The sequence below is a fragment of the Cavia porcellus genome, unplaced genomic scaffold (assembly GCF_034190915.1).
Source record: "Cavia porcellus strain 051 isolate PalLab524CR breed Dunkin Hartley unplaced genomic scaffold, mCavPor4.1 scaffold_11, whole genome shotgun sequence".
NCBI lineage: Eukaryota > Metazoa > Chordata > Mammalia > Rodentia > Caviidae > Cavia > Cavia porcellus.
The window spans coordinates 8,254,714-8,275,565 of NW_026947494.1; the positions used below are offsets into that span (position 1 = coordinate 8,254,714).

Genomic DNA, 20,852 nt, shown 5'->3' on the forward strand with positions numbered 1-20,852 from the left:
CGGCCAGCTGGAAGGAGTACGTGCCCATAGAAAGTCTGGACAGGGTAGAAAACCACACTGGCCATGGCAGCCTGCAGCACCCACTGCCTCTAGGGACAGTGGGCATGCAGCGAAGTGGCCCAGCGCCACAGCTCCCCATCACAGTGAGAGCCTGTGTGTGTGGAGGAGTGGGTGACAAGGGAAGAAGGTGGGGGAGGAGAGGACAGCCTGGGAATCGTGCCCTCCCTGCTCCGGGTGGGGAGACTGCATCTCACTAACACTTGGGGCTCTGGGGCTCAAAAGGGCCCCTGCAAAAACAAGTGAGCCCCCAACAAGCCTCTAACCTGGCTGCTGAGTGTGCACTTCCTGCCTGTTGTCGGCATCCCACTGACCTCCTCCTGCTTCTCCTCTTTCTCCTCCAGGAAAGGTCTCTGACTGTCCTTAAGCCTTCGGGCCTTGTCTTCTGGCACAGAGACTGGCCTTTTAGGGGCCACTACTGTGCAGTCATGAGGGAAAGTATTTTGGAGCCCCTTGACCAAAGCTTCTGAAATTAGAGTCTAATACCGCACAGATGGTGGTATTTATTAAACCACGTCGAGTGTGTAATTATCTCCTGAGACCTCACACAGGGCGCTACTCCCAGTCTCCAGTAAATCAGGATTAAGCTCTGGGAAGTGTTTAGCAGGTGTTCACCAAGGTGAGCACCCCCTGGATGGCCTGGTGCTTTGCCCTGGGAAAGGCTCCCCAGCACCGCTTGCTTCGCTGCAGCTCTGAATGGTCAGGGCTTTTAGAAGGACTCTCTGCTTACGTTCCTCAGAGTCAATGTTCTTCGTCTTTCCAAGGTTGCCAGGATTGTGGAATAAGAGAAACAGGTGGCCTCTGTGCTTCCATGTTAGATGGAAGCATCCGGGGTCACCGGAGGCCCCTGATTCTAAATTCAGACCAAGGGCCTTAAGCAGCAACAGCCCAAACATGCAAACTTTGCGGGGCTGAGGGAGGGCACTTTATCTCAGTCTGAAGGGCCCTGCTTGGTTCTGCCCTTCCTTGTGATTCTGAGTAAAGGACTGTGCAAATTTTTGGGACAATAGGCCTCAGACACCCCAGGTGATCCTGAGGCCACACTGCTGAACAGTGTCCTCTACTGATTGCTCTGAGATGCTGGTTTAGGAAATGGTTTTCTCAGCCAAGGGAAGGAGGGGCAGGGAGAAGTAGAGAGAAAGCTGTTGTAGAAAGCCACGACATCTGGGACTGACTGCATACGTAGCATTACGCACCAGTCCTTCACTCTCCGAGGAAAAGCAATCGAAAGAAATAAAAAGTTAAGCTAAAAACTTAAGCACTGGGACTGTGAAAAAATGAAAACTATTTAAGTGGCATGACTTGGGAGTTAAGGCTCTAAGAAGCATTCATTCACGGCTGCAGCTGATAATAAAATGCTAACTGGATGAGGAGTAACCATGAAGCCCAGAAGTCCAAAGTATTACCAAAGGAGGAGACGGCACCTCCTACCTCTTTTGCTCTTGTGTCCCAATTATAGCAAAGAAAATTCGAGCCAGAGTTTTAAGTGCAAAAGCTGCCCACGGAACCCTGCCGACTCCTCAGGGTTTCTTCGCAGCTGTGTCTCCAGCAGGTGGGTTTGCAATGGGCAGCTCACGCTAGGGACCCTGTTAGAGAGACAGCTGCCCCAACTCTGCAAGTGCACGCACAGGACCGCCAATGGGATGAAAGGAAAACGGCTTCGTTTCCTGTTTCTGCCTCTGGACCAGCTCGGCTCTCCTCTGCCTGGAGCTCACCGAGGAGGCCTGGGCAGCGGGGCAGCCTCTTACCTGAGCGGTTGTTGGGAGACGCGCGCACGGGGGAGATGGAGGGCGTGCGGGAGGACGAGTAGGGCCTTTGCCGATCCCTCTCGATGGTTGAAGATGAGGCTACAAAGTGGTACTGTGACCATCCATCCTGCAAAAGACACACAGCTCCTGTTAAACGGGGAGCCAGGGTGATCCTTCAGCCCTTGATGCTTCGAGTTCCAGGTGTCTGAATTGGCAAAATGTTTCTATTTGCTGTCAGAAGAGATTAGGGGGCTTCAGAATCAGCAAGGTTGATGGAGATGAAGGAGAATTAAGACGCACCTCCTGTTTGGCAGCCTGGGCTGGAGGGCCGGCTTTTAGCGCCTGCTCTCTTTCCCAGATGCTGAATAAACGGTCTCTTTGCAAACCTTTTGGGGCCGGAGGCTTTTATTACACGCAAACATGATGCTCAGAATGTCAGCCCAGCCTGCAAATGTCTATGTCTGCTACCTGGATGCAGCCCTGCCTGCCTCCTCCCGGCCACCTTCTGCAGGGCCTGCAGAATCGGCAGTGAGGGTGGCACGGCGGAGGAGGCGTGGTCCCTTCCCGCATCTGCGTCACCTGCAGTTTCCCACAAACCTCAGTGACATCTTCATGCCAGACTGCCACACCTTCTCGTGGCCCTCAAAGTGCCCCTGCCAGCCTCTGTGTTTCCCAGCCCCCAGCTGGATAACAGCATTACACATCCATCCCAACAAAATGTATGTACCAGTCTTAAGCAAAACCATGTAAACATATGATGGATCATTGTGGATTTAGAAAGAGTAACAAAGGAAATAAAAATAGCTAATGAGATCCCCCAGAGAGCTCCCATTAACACATCACCATGTTTAAATTCCAGTCTCTTTTTAAATTCCATTGTATTTCTAGCACAGTGGTGTGTCAAAGAATATTAACAGTATCATAAATGCCCATTATTATACGAGATTGTCCCCCCCACTCCCAATTCCTGGTCACAGAGAACGAGGTCCAGTTCTGTCAGCTTTTTGGGGGGGAAGGTGAAGTGATGTTTAGTCTTTTAAGGGATCCAGTGCTTTACAAAGAATCACTGCAAATATTAATGGATGAAAACTAATGAAGAACCAAATTCCCCCTCATTTCCATATCTGTGTGTCTGTTTATCTAATTTTCACTGCTCCTCTCCTACTTGAATGGTGCTATAGAGTCTAAGATTAGAAGCACATTATTTATTCTCAATTTAAATAAGATTGTTTTATTATTGCTTTTTAATATATGATAATTACCTTTAAAATACTGATATAGTTTATTGTTTAATTTAAAGGTTTCTTATTAGTCCATGTGTACATAATAATCCCATTTTTCAAGGGAAGCTGGCACATCCTAATTCCCTGTCTCCTGGCTCCATCTCTGGATTCCCTTCCCATATACAAAAGATCTGTTTCCTGTTATCCACATGTTATTTTGCTTTTATCTATATTTTGGGTTTCTCATGTAAGCAAAACCATGTGACATTTAAGCCTGGGAGTCTGATTCATTTCACTTCACATTAAGGTCTCAAGGTGCGCCACTTCCCTTCAGAGGACTCAAGTTTATTCTCCCTGATGGCAGAGCGCTACTTCCTCGGGTGCAAACACCACGTTTTAATCCATTCATCTATTGACAGACGCAGGGGCCACTTCCCACGTCATCTGTCATGACTTGTGCTGCTGTGAACATCGGTGTGCGGGGATTGCTGTAGCATGATATCTTTAATTCTTTGGGGGAGATACAAGGGGAATAGCTGGGTGAGGCGGAATTTCTAGCTCAGTTTTCGAGGAGTCTCCATGATGGCTGGGCAGTACATTATTTTCATTGGTGCTACTTAGCACTACTGGGTATCTACTATGAAATAAGATTCAGCGTCTGGATCAGAGCTGGAACACATCATTATCCCCATTTTACTGAGCAGGGACCTGCACTTTTCAGAAGAGCTACCCAAAGTCAAAAAGTAAGCAAGTCAAAATGCTAAGATTAAAATGGGATGTGCGAATGTGTATGTGGAAGAAAAAATACAGCAGAGTCAGGGGAGAGGGGCACCCCGAGGGGAGCGCTGGGGCGGCTGTGTGGTGGTAAGGAGAGAAAATGTCTCCTCTGGGACTCTGGGCCTCCCTGAAGTCCCCTAGAGAGTGGATGGATGAGGGACAGCCTTGGCAGAAGAGCATGCAGTTGACCCACCACAGGGGGCAAGCGTTAAAATTCACTTGATAAACACTGTCTCTGTATTCTGAGTACTTTGTCGATAGCAAAAATCCTCACTATGAAGATAGGAAGACAGACACCTCACACTTGTTTCGCCTGCAATCTTGCTTCATTTTGAGGTTTTGAGTCAGGGCTCAGGAAATGGTTTTACTCAAAACCTGGTCCGCTTGAGTCATGAAGGTGTTTCCATCTCTGGAAATGCCACCAAAATGGATGTGGTTCGAAACTGCATATGAAGGAACTCTTGCAAGGACACCAAGAAAGCTTTCAAGTCCTCCATTCCACGCACTCCTGAGATGCTAATGCATGACAGAAATGAGGCCCTGCAGACGGGATGACGGGATGAGCAGGAACTGGAGCAGGAGGACAGAGGAGCGTGGTAGGAGACCCCAAGAACACCAGCCCAGAGGGGGAGACCTCTGCGTACACTGCTGGGTACACGGTGCGGGACACACTTGGCACAAGGGTGAAGAGAGAGGAGCTTAAGGAACTGAGCAGGCAGAAACCTAGCTAAAGTCCTCAGTGAGACCAGTGTTCTGAGCTACAGCCCAGGAGCCCCAGAAGCAGCAGCAGGAGGAGAGGTGCCCTTCGCCCTCCCTCTGGATCCACTGACACAGTACATGTGGCATTCACCAAACTACAGAAGGCGACACTGCTGGGCTCAGCAGGGCCTGGGCGGGACCTTCCCAGTTTGGTTCCGATGGCCCACACTTGGAAAATGGCACGGAAGTCAGCATAACACTGGGTACCGGAGATCGGGGTTAAGCTGCTTAAACCCGTGAGCACTCACACAAGCAGAGTTTCCCTGAGTAATGAGCTGCCATAAGGCCCCAGCCCATGGCTCTCCCTATCTGTTACTGTAAGAAATTTCTGATCATTCAAAGGGAAAAAAATTTTTGCTTTCTAAATAAGAGGAGAAGTGAAGATGCGTTTTCTTTGGGAAACCTGTTGGGAAGCTAATGTGCCGTGTTTCTCTCACTATAGCGATCTATTATTCATCTACTTCCCACTGGCATTCAGAAAGGTGGGAAAACAACTTATATCCACACGGTGTCTTTTCAGTTCTTATTTGCCTCCTTGGTCACTATTTTTTCTTCGTTAAAGTTTTAATTGACTGCCACAAGGTTTTTTTGGCGAACTGTATGAAGTTGCTTCACTTTCCAGCATTTCTTTGGCTTGCAGAGGTTAGATAAGAAAGCTCAGGAAGAAAAATGGAGAGTGGACGGAGGACTGTTAATCCTCACTGCTGATGATAAGGAACTATTTTCACGTTGTAGCTCAGCAGCCCTCTGGCTGGGTGACCCCAAAGTGGTGCCCCCCCCCAGCTTTCGACCAGCTGAGCTGTCAAAACTGTGATATGATAGCTAAACCCCAATTGGTTTTTAACACATGAAACTTAAATTGTTCCAAGCAGATAGAGGTGAAAATTCAAAGAGGAGTTCAAAGTCATTGAACTTTGAACAGCCACCAGGAATCATTTGATTTTCTTTACCACACTCTTTCCCTGTGCTTCCTCCAGCTCTGGCTTCTGGGCTGAAGTTTCTGATGTGTTTTATTGTGCAGTTTATTATTCCCTAAAGCCACAGTCTTCTGGATTGGCATTCTCAAGGGTTCAGAGTGCCAGAGGATGGGGTCATGCTTGTGTTCATGGCCCCTCAATGGCTGTGTCCCCATGGTACTTCTGGGTCTTGGCCACTACTTAGTTCTGACAGAGCTTCAGAATTTGGGGACCTCTTAAAGGACACTCACCATTTGATATTTTTAAAAACCCAGTAAGAATCGCTAAGCAGAATATTATTATGGGGAGACTTCTGCTAGCACTATTTGGTGAAGGGGCCGCACGGTAGTCAGACTGGCTAGGAGAGCACACATTGTCTCATGGCTCCTGGTGTTCAAGGGAGAGCAGTACCAGGGTGCTGGGTGCTAGCGCCAGGGATGACCTAGAGCTGCTTACCAAGGCTCACACCTGCGCTCAGGAATCAGTTTTTCCCACTGGATGCATCACCCGAGATCTCAGCAGAGAGAGAGGAGGGACTACACTATCACACACATACAAAAAGATAAACGAGTCATCTGTAGGGAGAGAGATGTGCCTTGAGACTGTAATGTAAAGTGAACTAAATCAGACACACAAGCTTAAAAAGTGCAAGGTTTCTTTTATATAGAAAGCCAGAGTATAAACAAAGAGCAAAAGAAAAGATAGATAACAGGAAGCAGGGAGAAGGATTTCTGCAAAAGGGAAGGACCAAGGGGTTGAGGGAGGGGAAATAGGAGGAAAGGGGGAGACAAAAAGAATAAGAAAGTGTCACGTACAGGAACCGACTCCACACAAGGACCGTGTTTTATTCTGCAAGAATGGACACACAAATATTTAAAAAATGAATAAGTAAATAAAATTTTAAAACTTACAAGGCGTCCGCTCCTCTTTACTGGATTATATTAGCAGTGCAACTATGTGTCACTTTTTTTTTTTTTACCTTTTTACCCCTAAATCAGGGACAACAGGATTCACGAGCTTAGGGAATTTTAAAAACAGTGACGCCGGAGGTGCCCCTTTGAGATGCTGTTGAAACCGTTCAACAGTTGCTCCCTGTGGCACCTGGGATCGTTCCTTGCAAAGCCCCCTCTGCTTCAAAGCTGAGGTTTCTGGAATGCCAGGACTGAGAACAGAGTCTTGGAAATAGTTTGGTTAGGTGTGTGTGGAGAGGGAGGGCCTCCTCATTGGAAAATACACACAATGTTTTTAAGGTGCTATATCCAAGGAAGCCCCCAGTTCCAGCTCCTTTTGGGAATGTCAGATAAGAATCTCCAGGTTGACTCCCAAAGGAACAAAAATAGGACACACCCCCAGTGCAGAGGGGTCACACACCCTGCCCTCACCCTGGCTCACCCAGCATCACGTGGGCCTGGAGACTTCGCACAGCACCCTCCTTTTTTCTACAACTGACGCTCACCCGTCCTGCTCACTCTTGTGCCAAGCGTGGGGGAGGCAGGCAATGCATGTTCGTCAAATCACTGCTGCTAACTGCACCAGGCCTCTGAGCCTGGGGGCTCTCCCACTAATGTGACAGCAGCCTTCTGCCCTGACAGAATGCTTGCACATCACGCTTGAGACAGCGGCCATCTACGGTGGCTCCGGCTGTGCCCAAGACAGAGATGCTTAATATCTGTGAGCTGAATTTAATGACTTATGAGGATGATGTTAGTTATTGTAAAATGTCACAGGTTTTGCAGGCAGCCTCTCATGCCCTCTTGTTCTACAGCAAGTGAAGATGATCACAGTCTTACAATTTTAGTTTAAATTTTAGCTTACAGCTACCTCCCCAGAATGCTCTTGTGCTGTTGGTCTGTCTTATGAAACACACGCAGGTGGGCTGAAGACAGAGTTTGTTTAAATAGTGCCCCAAACAGGGGTCTTCTGCTTGCCTGCTGCTGTTTAAGCTGCAATTTCTCTCAGCTGCCTGTATTTCAGTGCAAAGCATATGAACCCGCCTCCTCCTTAGGACACCTCAAAAGTAATACTAAAGCCTCATTTACATCTGCATGCCTGACCCTGTGTTGGTTCTGATTCCATGCAGACCTCCCCCAGTGCACAGCACTGACCTCCATCTCTTCTGACCCCTTGTATCCTGCAGTGCAGAAAATCCAAGTTCACACCATGGCCACACTCAGCCCTGCCCAAAGGTCACCCTTTAGGAGAATCAGGAGGAAAGGACTGGAAGGGAGAGTGGATCAGAATCTCTCTAGATACGTTCCAAGCTCTTCTGGAGTTGGTACAGCTGCCCACAGCTGTGGCCAGGATGCGTCCACTTGGCTGAAGGGCTGGTTCCTCAATGGGTCACTTCATGAGAACATTATTAGGTGGGGAATGAGGAGACAGAATCATGTTTCTGAAAGTGCATGGCACGTGGACAGGAAGAGTGGGAAAGGGAACCCTGGTATGGGATGGTGCAGTTTCCTGCCCCGGGGAGCACCCTGTCACTCCCAGATGGGCACCTGCTGGCTCGACAAAAGATGCAGGCGGACACAGATGGAGGAGAAGGAAGGGGGTCAGGGAACCACGTTGGCTCAGTCCACAGAGTAAAGAGTCGACAAAAAAAAAAGTGAGGAGCGAAGATAAATATCTCAAGGTTGGCTAAAATGAAAGTGATTAGGGAGACAGAAAGAGAATATCCAGCAAATCCTCTCTAACGAGATGAGATTTAAGGAGAATGGGCTTTGAAATTAGTGTTTGAAGCCCCTGACCTCTGCTTCTGAGAGCAGGGCAGCGGTGAGAGGGTCATAGTCACAGCGGGGCAGGGAAGGCTGCTGATCTGAGTTACAGCTCAGCTCCCAGCATTTAAGTCTGGTAGGTTTGTCCTCTCTAGATTCAGCAAATCTTTCCCTAAGGTGAGGGATTCCCTGACTTAGACACCTGCTTCAGTACACAATTAACCTTGAGAAGGAACAATGATTTTGATTTCTATTGGGGATATTAGTTGGAATCTAACATAAATAACAGGGCGCTGGTGGCTGGAGTGTGGTCACTGGCCTTTTTCTTGTTTTTTAAAAAAAATTTTTTTTTTTTTACCAGCTGTGGAATTTTCTTAGTCTAGGAAGATTTATTTGGTTGCAAAACAAGGACTCCTCTGTGGGCATACAGACACTATTTGGTGTCGGAACAACAAACACAATTTTTTTGGCCTTAGCTGTCCTTGAAAGCTCCACAGCCCATAAAGCTTGTCAATTCTAATTTTCCTTGAGTGACTTGAGGTAGACAGCAGAGGGTGGTGAAAATCCTTTGGGTTTTTAGCAGCCCAAGCTCATCTACTCGTCAACCTCAGACACTTAAGAGCTCGCCCACTTACATTCAGACAAGATTTCTTCACCAGGGACCTACTTTTCAAACCAAAGTTAAAACACAAATGCTTGTTTCCTCCAGAAAGAGGGAAGGTTTGGTGTTATGCTCGTCTATGAAAGACTCGATTACTCAAAACTGTGCCAGTCCTGAATGCATCAGTATAATCACATTAAGCAGAGAAAGAAAATATTACAAATTAGTGGTAGTTATGCCTCCTTCTTAATTCAATGAAACTTACACAAAACCTGGGTTAGAACATTCCCATGCACTATTAGGGTGATTGAAGATCGGGACACAGTTTGCACATCAGGGAAACATTCAGCTTCTCTTTGGTGCAATAAAAGAAATTTCCATCTATTTTTAAGGTAAACTGTTTGCTAAAGATCCACATAAGCTAATTCCATCAACAGTTCCAAAAAGCCATTAAAGTTAAATATTTAAACTAAATTTTAAGGGCAAAAAGGGAGTATTTGCAGTTTAACACAGAAATAAATACCACCTGACATAACAGTTGCCTTCATTATTTTTTTTTTCAGCTCTGTTGAGTCTAATGAAATTTAATTAAATTGATTTGGCTACGTAAAGGCGCAGTATACAGAAAGATAAGGATCTTTTGTGATGCCATCTTTTAAAAGCTGCATAAATCCATTAGGCCTAGCTGGCCTAATTCAGAAGCACCAGTATCACCAAGAGGATTTGACAAGCTGGGAAGAAATGCCTGTATTCCGTTGAAGGGAGCAGTATCATCGTTAACTCTCAGGAGTTAATTTGTACCAACAGAATGAAAAACAAAGAGCTTGGGACACTGAAGCGAAATTAAATCTCTGGTCCTTTTATTTGCCCAGGGTCGCTTCTGAAATCTGGTTGAGATCAGATTAGCCAACCTTGAGAGGTCTGAGTGGGACGGTTTTCAGCTCTGTCCTCTATGTTCCAGGTAATGTTGCAAAACAAAAACAAAAACAAAACAAAGCAAGACCAAAAAACCCCCCAACCAACCAACCAACAACAACAGCAGCAACAACAAACCAGTCTGGCCTTCAGCTTTCACTACCTCAAATGCCTCACATCCTTTTGACACTTGTTTTCATGAGCCAAGTGGTGGGAGGACTTCATGCGGAGAGAAACTGAACCCCACAGAAGACTTCAATCAGAGGATGGGCAAGGGCAGATATTTTAAGTACTGCACTCTAACTGCTTAAAGAATTTTAAGTACTGCACTCTAACTGCTTAAAGGAGGCCTATGGGCAGCGGAGATGGAGGTGGGGATAACTCCCAGGTTTCTGAAAAGAATGAGAAGGTGCTTTGCTGACAGGGACAGCAGCAGAAGGAAGGCGGGCTGGGGGATGACACCGAGGACGAAGGGTCAGGGGTGAAGCTGGCCAGGGGTCTGCCAGCTGTCCGGGTGAAGGAGGAGGAGGGTGAAGGAGGTGACCAGGTGGAAAAGATCTGGCCACTCGCCTGGACCCATGTCCAGGATGGCTATGCAGGCAGGAGTACTAGCCGCTGCGGAGCTGGGCGCTTAGCTGCTGAGGGTGCTGGAGATAAGGTTTCCCTGCTGTAAAGTCAGAAGCACAAAGAAAAACGCTTCTGCAGAGCAAGACACACGGGGGAGAGGCGGGGGAAGCAGGAGAGAACAGGCACCACGAGGTCCTTGCTCAGAGAGGACTGCCGACACCTGCACTGACCGTAAAGAGCAGGGAACAGCCATATGGTTAGATCAGCATAACAGAAGTCCACCGCACACTGCTGGAAAACACTGTCCCTGGGTGAAGGGAACCTGCTGTGGACACAGTCACTTCTGTGTCTCAGAACCCGGAAGAGCGGCGAGGACAGCACAGGCACTGGACAGACACATGTCACGGGATGTGAGAAGGGCTGTGCGCTCGTGGGATTGGGGGATGGCACTGAAAGGGGCCGTGTGGCATCGAACGAGATGATGCAGGAGTGCCCTCGCCCCCCACAGAGAGGAAAACTCAATGGACGGTGAGGTTTGCTTCTGACCCAGCAGCAGGGAGGAGCGGCAGCTTCCCGTCCCCTGACCTCACACCTCCCTTTGGCCAATGCTGTTTTTTTCCACATTGTTCAAGTTATAAAAAGTAGTGAAAGTCTTAGAGGTCCTCTTCTCCCACTGCATTTGCCTCCTTGCACAGGGAGGTTTGGCCACGCACCCAGGAGCTGAAAGGAACGTCTGCACGAGAGCCCCTCTGGGCTCCTCTCTTCCCTTCTGCCACATGGGCGGACTGGGGGCTGATGGGAGCACTGCAGAGGAGTGCAGGATGGGGAGCCCAAGCGAGGAGGACCCCAGCTCTGACTCTGGGAGGCGTTACAGCTGACTTTGACTGTGACAGTCAGATTCGCATGTTCCAAAGTATGGGGGATGAACAATGGCCTCCAAAGATGTTCTTGTCCTAGTGCTTAGGAGCCGTGAATATGTCACCACCCTCCATGGTACAAGGGACTCTGCAGACATGGTTACATTGTAGATCTTGCAGGAGAAGATGATTCTGGATAAACCTTTGAGGATAAACCCTCACAAGGGTTGCTCCTTATGAGAGAGACTTAGCTTAGTGACATCCTGTCTTAAAGAGGGGTTGGGGGGTACAGAGCAGGGGTAGCTGTGCAGGCATGGGTTAGTCAGTATAGGGGAAAGGAGGGGGAATTCCCGAAGTCACAGTCAGGGAAAGCAGCATGGCTCCAGAAGCAAAGACAGTCAGCAGTGCTCTGCCGCTGGTTTGAAGGTGGAGGAAGACACCACCAGTCGAGGCACGCAGACAGCCCCAGGAAAAGGAAGGGAAGGGATTTTCTAGAGCAAACCTGGAGGCTGTGCATCCTTGCCACCCCTCTGATTTCAGCCCAATAAAACCCTCTTTAGATCTCTGACCTACAGAACCGAGAAGCCACACACATGTGGTTTTCTAAGCTACTGAGGTGGCAGTCATTTGTCAGTACTGCCACCGGCAGCAGTGCAGTGGGTAGGGACATTTCTACTCTGAGTTATGTTACTCTAGGTTTACTGAACATCGTGTCTTAGAATGGTGGGAAACTCGTAGACGACGAAATAACTGGTAAGATACTATGACAGGGCATTAATGTGATTTTCCATATTGTCTGTTTGGGCAGGGGCCAAAAGGCAGGGGAGGGGATGTTTCATGGCCCCGCATCCTCAGAGAAAGTACTGGAATGTCCACTGAGAGCGCAGAAGTGGTGAACCAAGCAGGGGATTGCAGGATTACCACGGGAGCCTCCTGCGGATGTGTAAGACTCGCTTCAGGATTCTCTAGAAGGCGGAGGAGCGTCTCCTTGGAGACAGTGGCTGAGCATCCTTTGCCCCCTCTCCTGAAGCCCAGCGAATGAACTTGACCCTGAGCTTGCTGGGCTGGGCAGGTTCCAGTCTATCCTCCTGAGTGATGTTAGCAGGATTATATGTAATTCATGAGTCGACCACGGAGCTCAAGGAATTTAGGATGCTGGGTCCACCTGCTGTGCTTACACATAATTTTACAATCATTGCACTTACACTTCTTTCTAAACGGCACTTCCTGAGTAAGCACAGGAACACAGAGTTAGCATCTATGGGGACCACGTGGGAGGAGCAGTTGGGAGCCTGAGGCTGACGGTGAGCTGTAAGCAGTACTCCTGCACACACACACACACACATGCGCACTCACACGTGCGTGGGAGCCCCTTGCGAGGAGGTAGTTTCTTTAAGTAGCCACAGTGCTGCCCCTACGAGGAAAAGAGCTGGCACGATGGCATTGCCCACAGGCAGAGTGGACCGCAGCCAGGCTATGACTGCATTGGCCAGGTCAGCTCTTCTTGTCACGGGTCCCCTTGCCTCTAGCTTAACCTGATTGGGGGCACTGAGATGGGTGAAGGCACAGCTGTGATGGGGAGGGGGTGGAAGAGACAGAGACAGAGACAGAGACAGAGACAGAGATAGAGACAGAGACAGAGAGAGACAGTTAAAGATAGTTAAAAAGAGAGAGAGATACAGACACACAGAGAGACAGAGACAGACAGAGACAGACAAACAGATACAGAGAGACAGAATGAAACACAAATACTGACAGAGACAGAGAAAGACAGAGTCAGAGAGACAGACACAGAGACAGAGAGAGATAGAGATGAGAGACACAGAAAGAAAGAGACAGAGCTTAACATGTCTTTCGCAAGCAAATTAAGGTCCTCACAGAAGTAACATCACTCTACTTGGATCCACCAAAAAGGAAGCAGGGAAATTTGAGTAAATTATCCTAAGTAAGAGGCAAGAGTATATGCAAACCTACTGAGCTTTCTATTTCTTGAACCAACCCTTCCTAAAATGTCTCTGTCTGGAGAGTATTTTTAAAGGGTTTGACTTGGAACGCTACAGGCAGAAGCCTGTGATGGAACAGAATTATGAGGGAGTGTTTAATTGGGGTCCCTTTTGTGGGTTTCCCCCGGCTCGGGGCTCTGTCCTAGAAGCAGCTATAACTTAGTCACTTCTTGTTTAGCAACTGCCATACACATCGATTTCTACTTCTGCACAATTGATTTTTGCTTCTCTTCCCATTTGTGCTTTTGTTTTTGGACAGATATCATATGATGCGTGTCTGAAAATTGTCTTTGAGAGGTCAGGGGACCTCGTGAAGAAAGACAAGGAAGACCTTTTTCGTCGATACAAACGTCAACAAGTAAATGCCTAGATTTACAGAGGAGAAAGTACCAGCGCTGGGTTTAACCTCAGCCTTTTCATTTTCTCCCCCAACTGGCCATCAAGGGGTTGAGAAAAACCCCGAGAAGCCACACGTGTGAATCTTGCCGTGAGCCTGGTAGAAAACCGTGCCCAGAGTCCTTACGCTTTCTAATCATCCTTGGTGGAGAATTTTGCTGCACATTAAAAAGATTAATGCATTCTTGGTGAGTAAGTTTCTTGATAAAATGACAGCTCCACATTTAGTAGCTTAATTTACTTCTAGAGATTCCATCACCATCTTAGATGCAGGCGAAGGCAAGGAGGAAGTATTTCTTGCTCTGCTTACTGCAAAGCTTAGTGATCAAAAAATGTGGAATTTCGATTTTATTATGTAGATTTCTGATTCTCACTGGGGCTGAGTGTGTCCTGCAGGAGAGGTGATGATGGGAAGTTACACACCGGCCCACAGCTTCAGTGTGCAGGGACCAGCTGCTGCATCCTCATCACATGGCTGGTCTCTCACAGTGGTGAAAGATGACACAGCTGTGTGCACGCTGTCATCTCCACGGTTTGGACATCGGAGGGATCACTGGTGTCCCCTTACCTAGCCATAATTGCTTATCGATTTCTTTTTCGGCCAGGCCAGCGGTGGTGAGAGCTAATGCAATGCATACAAGGGCAGGAAGAAAAGAGCATCCCTTGTGAGAGGCTTTGAAAGCCGCAGCTCCACTTCTGCCAGAGCTCACCACGCACCTGCTGAATGGCCTGTGTAACCTGAGAGTCCACCATGCCTGGTGGAAAAGGGGGGGATGCCTGAAGGTTAGCTTCTGGTTTTATTTCTTGCATCAAGCAGGCAATAGCAAACAATCTCATTATCTAGAGGAACATGACCTTGTCTCCAGCATAGGCAATCTGGCTTTCTAGGAGATATTAGCTCACCATGCATGACACTGAAGTTCTGCGGGGGAGGGCACAAACCTCAAAACACCAGGCTATGAGTGAGGGTGGGGCAGAGCTAATCTACCCTAGAACTTCACTGATTGTCAATGAGAACTGGATTCTGGTGTTTGATCTGTCTAGTGTTTGATCCTCACCTTTATGAGGTAAGGATCTGAATTCTCATACAGATATTGAAGAGAGTCTGCTCTCTCCAAAGACTTTTGAGTTTTCCTAGAACAAAATAATCGAGCCTCCATAATGTAACTTAAATTTTGGAAAAACCACCTGCAGTTGACAACAGATACTGCCTGGTTCCTGCCGTGGTGAACTTACAGTGTCCACTCATCAAGCTTTTAGGAAAGCGTCCCAAGGAGAAGCAGAGAGCAGAAGGGCAGAACGGGGTCCCCTCACTTCTGCTTGCCCTTCTCTCAGCACCTCACCCTCAGAGCAGTTTCACTTTGGTACCCTGAGGCTTTTGCAACCCCTTCCTCTCCATCCAGGATGGGCCAATTTGAGTCTCCAAAGGCAAAGCAGGACTCTTTGCACCCAGAGCTCCATGGTCATCCTTTAACACAGTGACTCTGAGAGGGGTCCTCATGGCAGTGTCTGAGAAGGCGTGGCATGACTCACATTGGTGCTGTGGCTATTCCTGAAACCCCGAGGAGCTCCCGGCAGGCTTTGGTGGGGCAGGGCTGCCTCACTGGCTAAGTCCCAGTGAGGCTTTAAACCAGATAGCGGGGTGGAGGTGGAAGCCACCATGAGGTGCTGCAGGGAGGGGGTGGGGCATTCAGTAGGACCTGCTAAGAATGTGCCACACAGTGGAAAAATGTCATGGGAGGTGACAGGGAACCCCCTGTCTGGATGGGTAGCCTAAGCTTAGCCCCTACCACACAGGAAGGGTTCGCCTGCCAGTGAACACTGAAACCTTCAGACACACAGTCCCGATTATGGTATGTCCACTGTTATAAACACAGTGTTCTTGGTGGGGGGGGGCGCTGCTGAGGATAGGGGGGCTGTGTATGAGTGGGTGCATGGGGCTAGAGGAGAAATCTCAGGACCTTCCTCTCACTTTTGGCTATGAATCTAAACCCGCTCTAAAAATACAAAAACCTTTTAATGGACCAGTGCTCAGCCATAAAGGAGGAATCTGAGTCCTTTGTAGAGCAATGGATAGATCTTAAAACCATAATGGTAAAGGAGATCAATCAACATAAAAGAGCAAAGATCATATCGCTTCTGTAATATGGGAAATCCAAGATATAAGTACAAATGATACAGGAGTAAAAGAAACGAGGAAGCAGCCTGTGGGGACGGGAGAGGTGCGCGGAGGAGGGGCAAGCCATGTAAAATGGACAGGAGCTGATGCCCACCCACTTCTCAGCATGAATGCAATTATTATGCATCACTAATATGTACTTACAAGGACACCACATTTTCTAAATGAACCACAGCAAGTCTTAAACCAGCTTAGGTTTTAAGTGACTACCGTGTAAGTAATACTTTGAAAGGAACATGGGCGTGTCAAGAAACCAAAGTCAGTTACCAAATTTGTGTTCAGGAAGACCCACTAAATAAGTCATGGACCTAATGCCCATGAAGACCAACAAAACAGAGATCTGTGTTTGCTGGGGTTGAGATGAAATTCAATTTTCCATGTCATTAGGCTGAGGCGTGTATCCTCACCAGACACTGGGATCCGAAAGTAGGATTTGGAAGCTTCGGAAATAATCCAAGTAGTTGAGATAATTTAAAAACTATCATTTTTTAAAAGTTAAAAGCATGTATTTTTTTCCAAAAACACAGATATGAGTACTTTTGTTTATGGGTTTCCTATTTCCTTGCATATATAAGTCTCTTTCAAGAAGCACCTCTTGATTTCCCTAATAACTGACTACGGTATTGCTTATTCAACGTTATTACTTAGAAATTGATACTAATTGTACTAGAGTTCGGAGGTATCACTGTATTTTTAGGGAGAAATGACTTGAAACATAAGTTCCTGGTACAAGTTATCATGGGATATATATTTAAAAAGAATTATTTTCTAGTAAAAGTGTATATACATCTTCTGTGATCACTAAGTACTACAATGCCACAACCCTGCAACATTTTAGCCAGAAGTCTAAAATATATTCGTGATACTTAAAAGTTATTTTTGAAGTATTACTTTTAAAAAAATTATCCATTAAGTCATTCTTTTGAAGTATTCCTTTTTTAAAAAATTATCCATTCAAACTCATCTCCTCTATAATTACTTTGGATTAGTAAGAGGTGATCTTAGTTCAGATCCAAGGAGAGGTCAGCAAAGCTGATTTCAGAAGAGGTGGTGTCAGCAAAGCTGATTTCGATAGGCTGAGGGGTGGGCCCTGATTTGTGGGAAGGCCTTGGAGGGCAGAGAGGGACAGCACAGGAGGACACAGGTCGGTGTGATGGGGTAGATGCTGCAGGAAGGGGGTGCCCATCATGATGAAATCACATAATAACAAACGCTGGCAAGGCTCGTGGGAATTTAAACTTGTACAATAGCTGTGGAAATCAGTGTGGAGATTCCTCAAATTCTAAAACTAGAAATTGCATGTGACCCAACTCTTCCCCTCCTAAGTATCTTCCTGAAAGAGGTAAAGACATCGTATTACAGTAGTCCGTGCATGCCCGTGTTTACAGCAGCGCAATTCATAGTAGCCAAATCTCGGAAGCAACCTATATCCTCATCAGCAGATTTGTGGATAAAGAAAATGTGTTATTTACACACAATGGATTGGACTTGGACTCTGCCGCCGAGGAAAACAAACTTGTGTCATTTGTAGAGAAATGGATGCTCCCTGAGACCTTAATGTTAAGTGAAATAAATCAGACACACAAGCTTAAATATTCAGCGACTCCCACAGGCGCCTAAGTTTCCAGTTACAAAGCATCCACTTGAGATCACTGACACCCAGAGGGGTAAGGGTTGTGGTTTTTACCTCAGGCGCAAGAACACTGGGTGCCAAGCAGGGCTGGGGGAGAAATGCCCAGGTCTCCGTGGTTGGCATCAAGGCTCCGTGATGCGGGGGTCAGGCAACTCTGAGACATGAAGCAGAGGGAAGATGTGGTGCATGGACCTCAGGACCCCAAGCCTGCAGGTCACTGAGTGCATGTCCAGCTGCTAGGGAGAAGACTCTGCTGGCACCCGACTGGCCGCAGACCATTTGAAGAGGGGAAGCACTGTCCTGGAGACTCCTCAGGAGATGCTGCTCATCAGGTACAGATAACTGCATACGACCCTCCCCCGAGCTCCTCTGAGCACTGGCAGAGAGCCCTGGAGAACCAAACACTCACTCACTGTGCCTGTAATCCAACCTGGAGCTGCCCATGCCCACCCAGGGGCTCTCTGTCCACCTGACTTGCCGTAGATCATGCTGCAGGGCTGGGCCTTGGACTCTGGGCCATTTGATTTTAAAGTCCCGTGTTCCTTGTACTTTACCCCCACACACTATGGCCAGACTTCAGACACCATCTGATCACCAGTTCTAGCAGAAGAAGAGCGCCCAGTACCGAAGCGTGGCCCATCTCCTCCAGCTCACACGAATATGAAGGAGTATATCCATTCAGGGAGGACACGTGGCACAACAGCTGCTGATGACCCTGCATGCCCACAGAACAGAACACCAACATGGCGATGACTGTGGCCATGCCGGTGTGTTAGACCTCTGCATGTCTGGCCTAGAAAAGGGGTGACCTCATGGAGCCAACTCCACCGAGGGGAGGCCGGCACAGACCAATCAGCCTTGTTTGGTATGGTCCTGGAGACAGAAATTACAGCTAAAGATATCTGTGCTTAATACAAGTAAGAAGTTCTGGCCATCACAGCCCCTCTACAGTAGAATAATATGCCCCATTGGGTCATATTTGCTCCCGACATTAGACATATTTGAGCAAATGATTCAAGGGGCAGAGACTGCCCCTTTTCTCCTGCCACACACAGGGTTCACAGTGACCCCTGTAGGTCCAGGGACTCCCACAGGCCAGGCACAGTCTCATGAGAGAGGCCTGTTTGGCTGTTGTGTTTATGCATTTGAGTTTCTGTTAAAGTAGCTGGGTCTCTGTGAGAGCCAATTCATTTCTTGGTGATCTGGTACAGATAATCAAGATATGCCCTCATGATTTGTACCAATAATTTCTATCTCCTTTTCCTCTGTGCCCTGCCCTGCACCAAATTTATGATCTTTATCCGAACCCAGCCATTCCAACCTTGGCAACTCATGAACACCTTATTTTGTCCGTGACCTTGTTTATACATCAAAGGCCCTAAAATGGCAAGCTTTTTGATCTACTCTTTTATCTTTTACCCCTGAGTCCCATCCATTCTTAAGCCACAATTTCCTTCTCTGTGAAAGATTCCCTAGAAGTGACAAAGACATTTTATAGCTCTCTTTGTGCTTATCTCCACTTACAGACCACAAAAGTTGATGCAATATGTCACTCGCCTGTGACAAGCTTCTCCTGCAATCATTTATTTCCCCTTCGGAGACCGAGCCCAGAAGGCCAGGCCTCACTCAAGATGAAGGTTCGGTAACACACCTGTGTTTCTGGGCTCCAAAGGTATCATGAATGAGCAGTTTTGTACTGGTGAGAACATGCACCTGGACGGCCAGCCCTGTGGGCGATGCGGGTCTCTCCAGGTAAAATCCAGAAGCCAAGCTAATGTGAACCCCTGGCCTCCGAGGTTGGCCCTAGGGTGGAGCCTGTTTATCTCACGCACACGCTGCCGCCTCTTCCATTTCCACCTCCCTCCTGCACTGTTCTCTCATCACAGCGCCTTTGCCTTGGACCCCTGAATTATGCAAACGATAAGTACTCTTCAAGAGTTGGCTGCATGATTTTCCTTCCTTAAATGTATGCTTTCAGGTGTGTCCATGCCAAGGCCTGGGGGTGCCTGCCTTCTTTTTACAGAAGTTATAATAAAAACCTAAAGGCAGTTGCATTAGTTATCTGGATAGATTTACATATTTTCAGTGCGGCGTGCGAGACTTTCTCTTCAGTCAGTGTAGCACAGACAAGCTAACCATTTGGACACCCAACTTGAGATGTGTAATTTAGAATCTAATAAAGGTGCCAGTAATTGTTCCATCTTTCATTTTTACCCACAGTAGCTGCTTCCACATTTGAAATTTTCTTTGGAACTCTTCCTTTGCAAAGCCCATAATCAATGCTTAACAAATAGGTCTGATATATGGATAATTATTTTTTTGATATATGGATAATTAAAAGGCTTGGATCAGACATTTTTCAATAGCACATACACTGCAGATGGGGAGCAAAGAACAAATCTACTCTGATGGTTTAAAACATCTCATGAGGCTAAATGAACTTGGTTTTCCCGCAGACAGATTTTTCAGATGGAGAATGCTTTTGAGTTTCAAGCTTTCCTATTAGTAGTATATATGGCACCAAGCACAAGGGTCTGTTTCATTTCACAGCTGCATAAACTTGGAAATGATTAAGAGCAGCTCTTTCTCAAAGTTTTAAAATCATGGGTCAACTAAAAACCTAGTGATCTCCCCAGCCTGTGTCTCTGGAATCTCTCCCATGGAGCCTGCTTTGACTCATCTGTAGCTCTTGCATTTTGGTACCATTAAATCCCTGCTTGTGTGTTATTTTCATGGGAAGATAAAACAGTTACACATCTTGAACTCTACTGCTAATGGAGGGGGGAAAAACTAAGGTATAAAAATTACTCTACTACCCAACAAATAGCTTGAAGCTTCAAAAAGTGGTTTTCCTCTCCTGCAGAGATATGAGCAGATGCATCTCAGCAAAGAGGAGTCTGGGACCTGAGTGAAAGTGGTTTCTGTGAGGCAGCAAGATTCCTTCAAGCCTCTGGGGCACCGAGTCAGAACCACAGCTCCCATCTGATATGCAGCATGGTCTTCACACCTGGCTGCCTTGTGGCCCTGGCACCCTTTCTGGGAGGGACTTCTGCAGGAGCCCAAGAAGGACCCGAGGAGGGATGCTGAGATCTGAATTTCAAGCAAAACAGAGCAGAGCCCAAAATATCTGCTGCTCATCCAAACATGCAAAATGTTCAGAAAAGAACCAGAGCAGTTCAGAGCACTTCTCCAGCGGTTCATTCGCAAACTCTGCTTCAATTAAACATACTACCTCTTACCAAATGGGAAACTTTGAAAGAGAAATAAAACTTTGTAACCTTAAAGTACAAAGTAATGAATGCTTAAGGAGAGTAGGAGGGCCTTGGGGAAATTGAGCCAGTATTGAACTTAGTGGAGTGAGTTATTAAATATTTACCTTTTCCCACTGGCTTAGAGGAAGAGAAAGTTTTCTGCTGGCCAGATGGTCTCTCTCCCTACAATGTGGCCCCATATTCCTGCCAAGGAGT

At 47.3% G+C, this 20,852-nt stretch overlaps 1 protein-coding gene across 7 annotated transcripts in view; it reads right to left on the bottom strand.

Annotated features, from left to right (window-relative positions):
* Ctnnd2 (catenin delta 2) overlaps nt 1–20,852 on the bottom strand; it is an 813,816-nt gene that overhangs the window by 16,189 nt on the left and 776,775 nt on the right. For all 7 annotated transcript variants that reach the window (XM_063257972.1, XM_063257971.1, XM_063257974.1 and 4 more), the window contains one exon: nt 1,806–1,932. In XM_063257972.1, the coding sequence (XP_063114042.1) occupies nt 1,806–1,932 (127 nt within the window). The remainder of the gene's footprint in view (nt 1–1,805; nt 1,933–20,852) is intronic.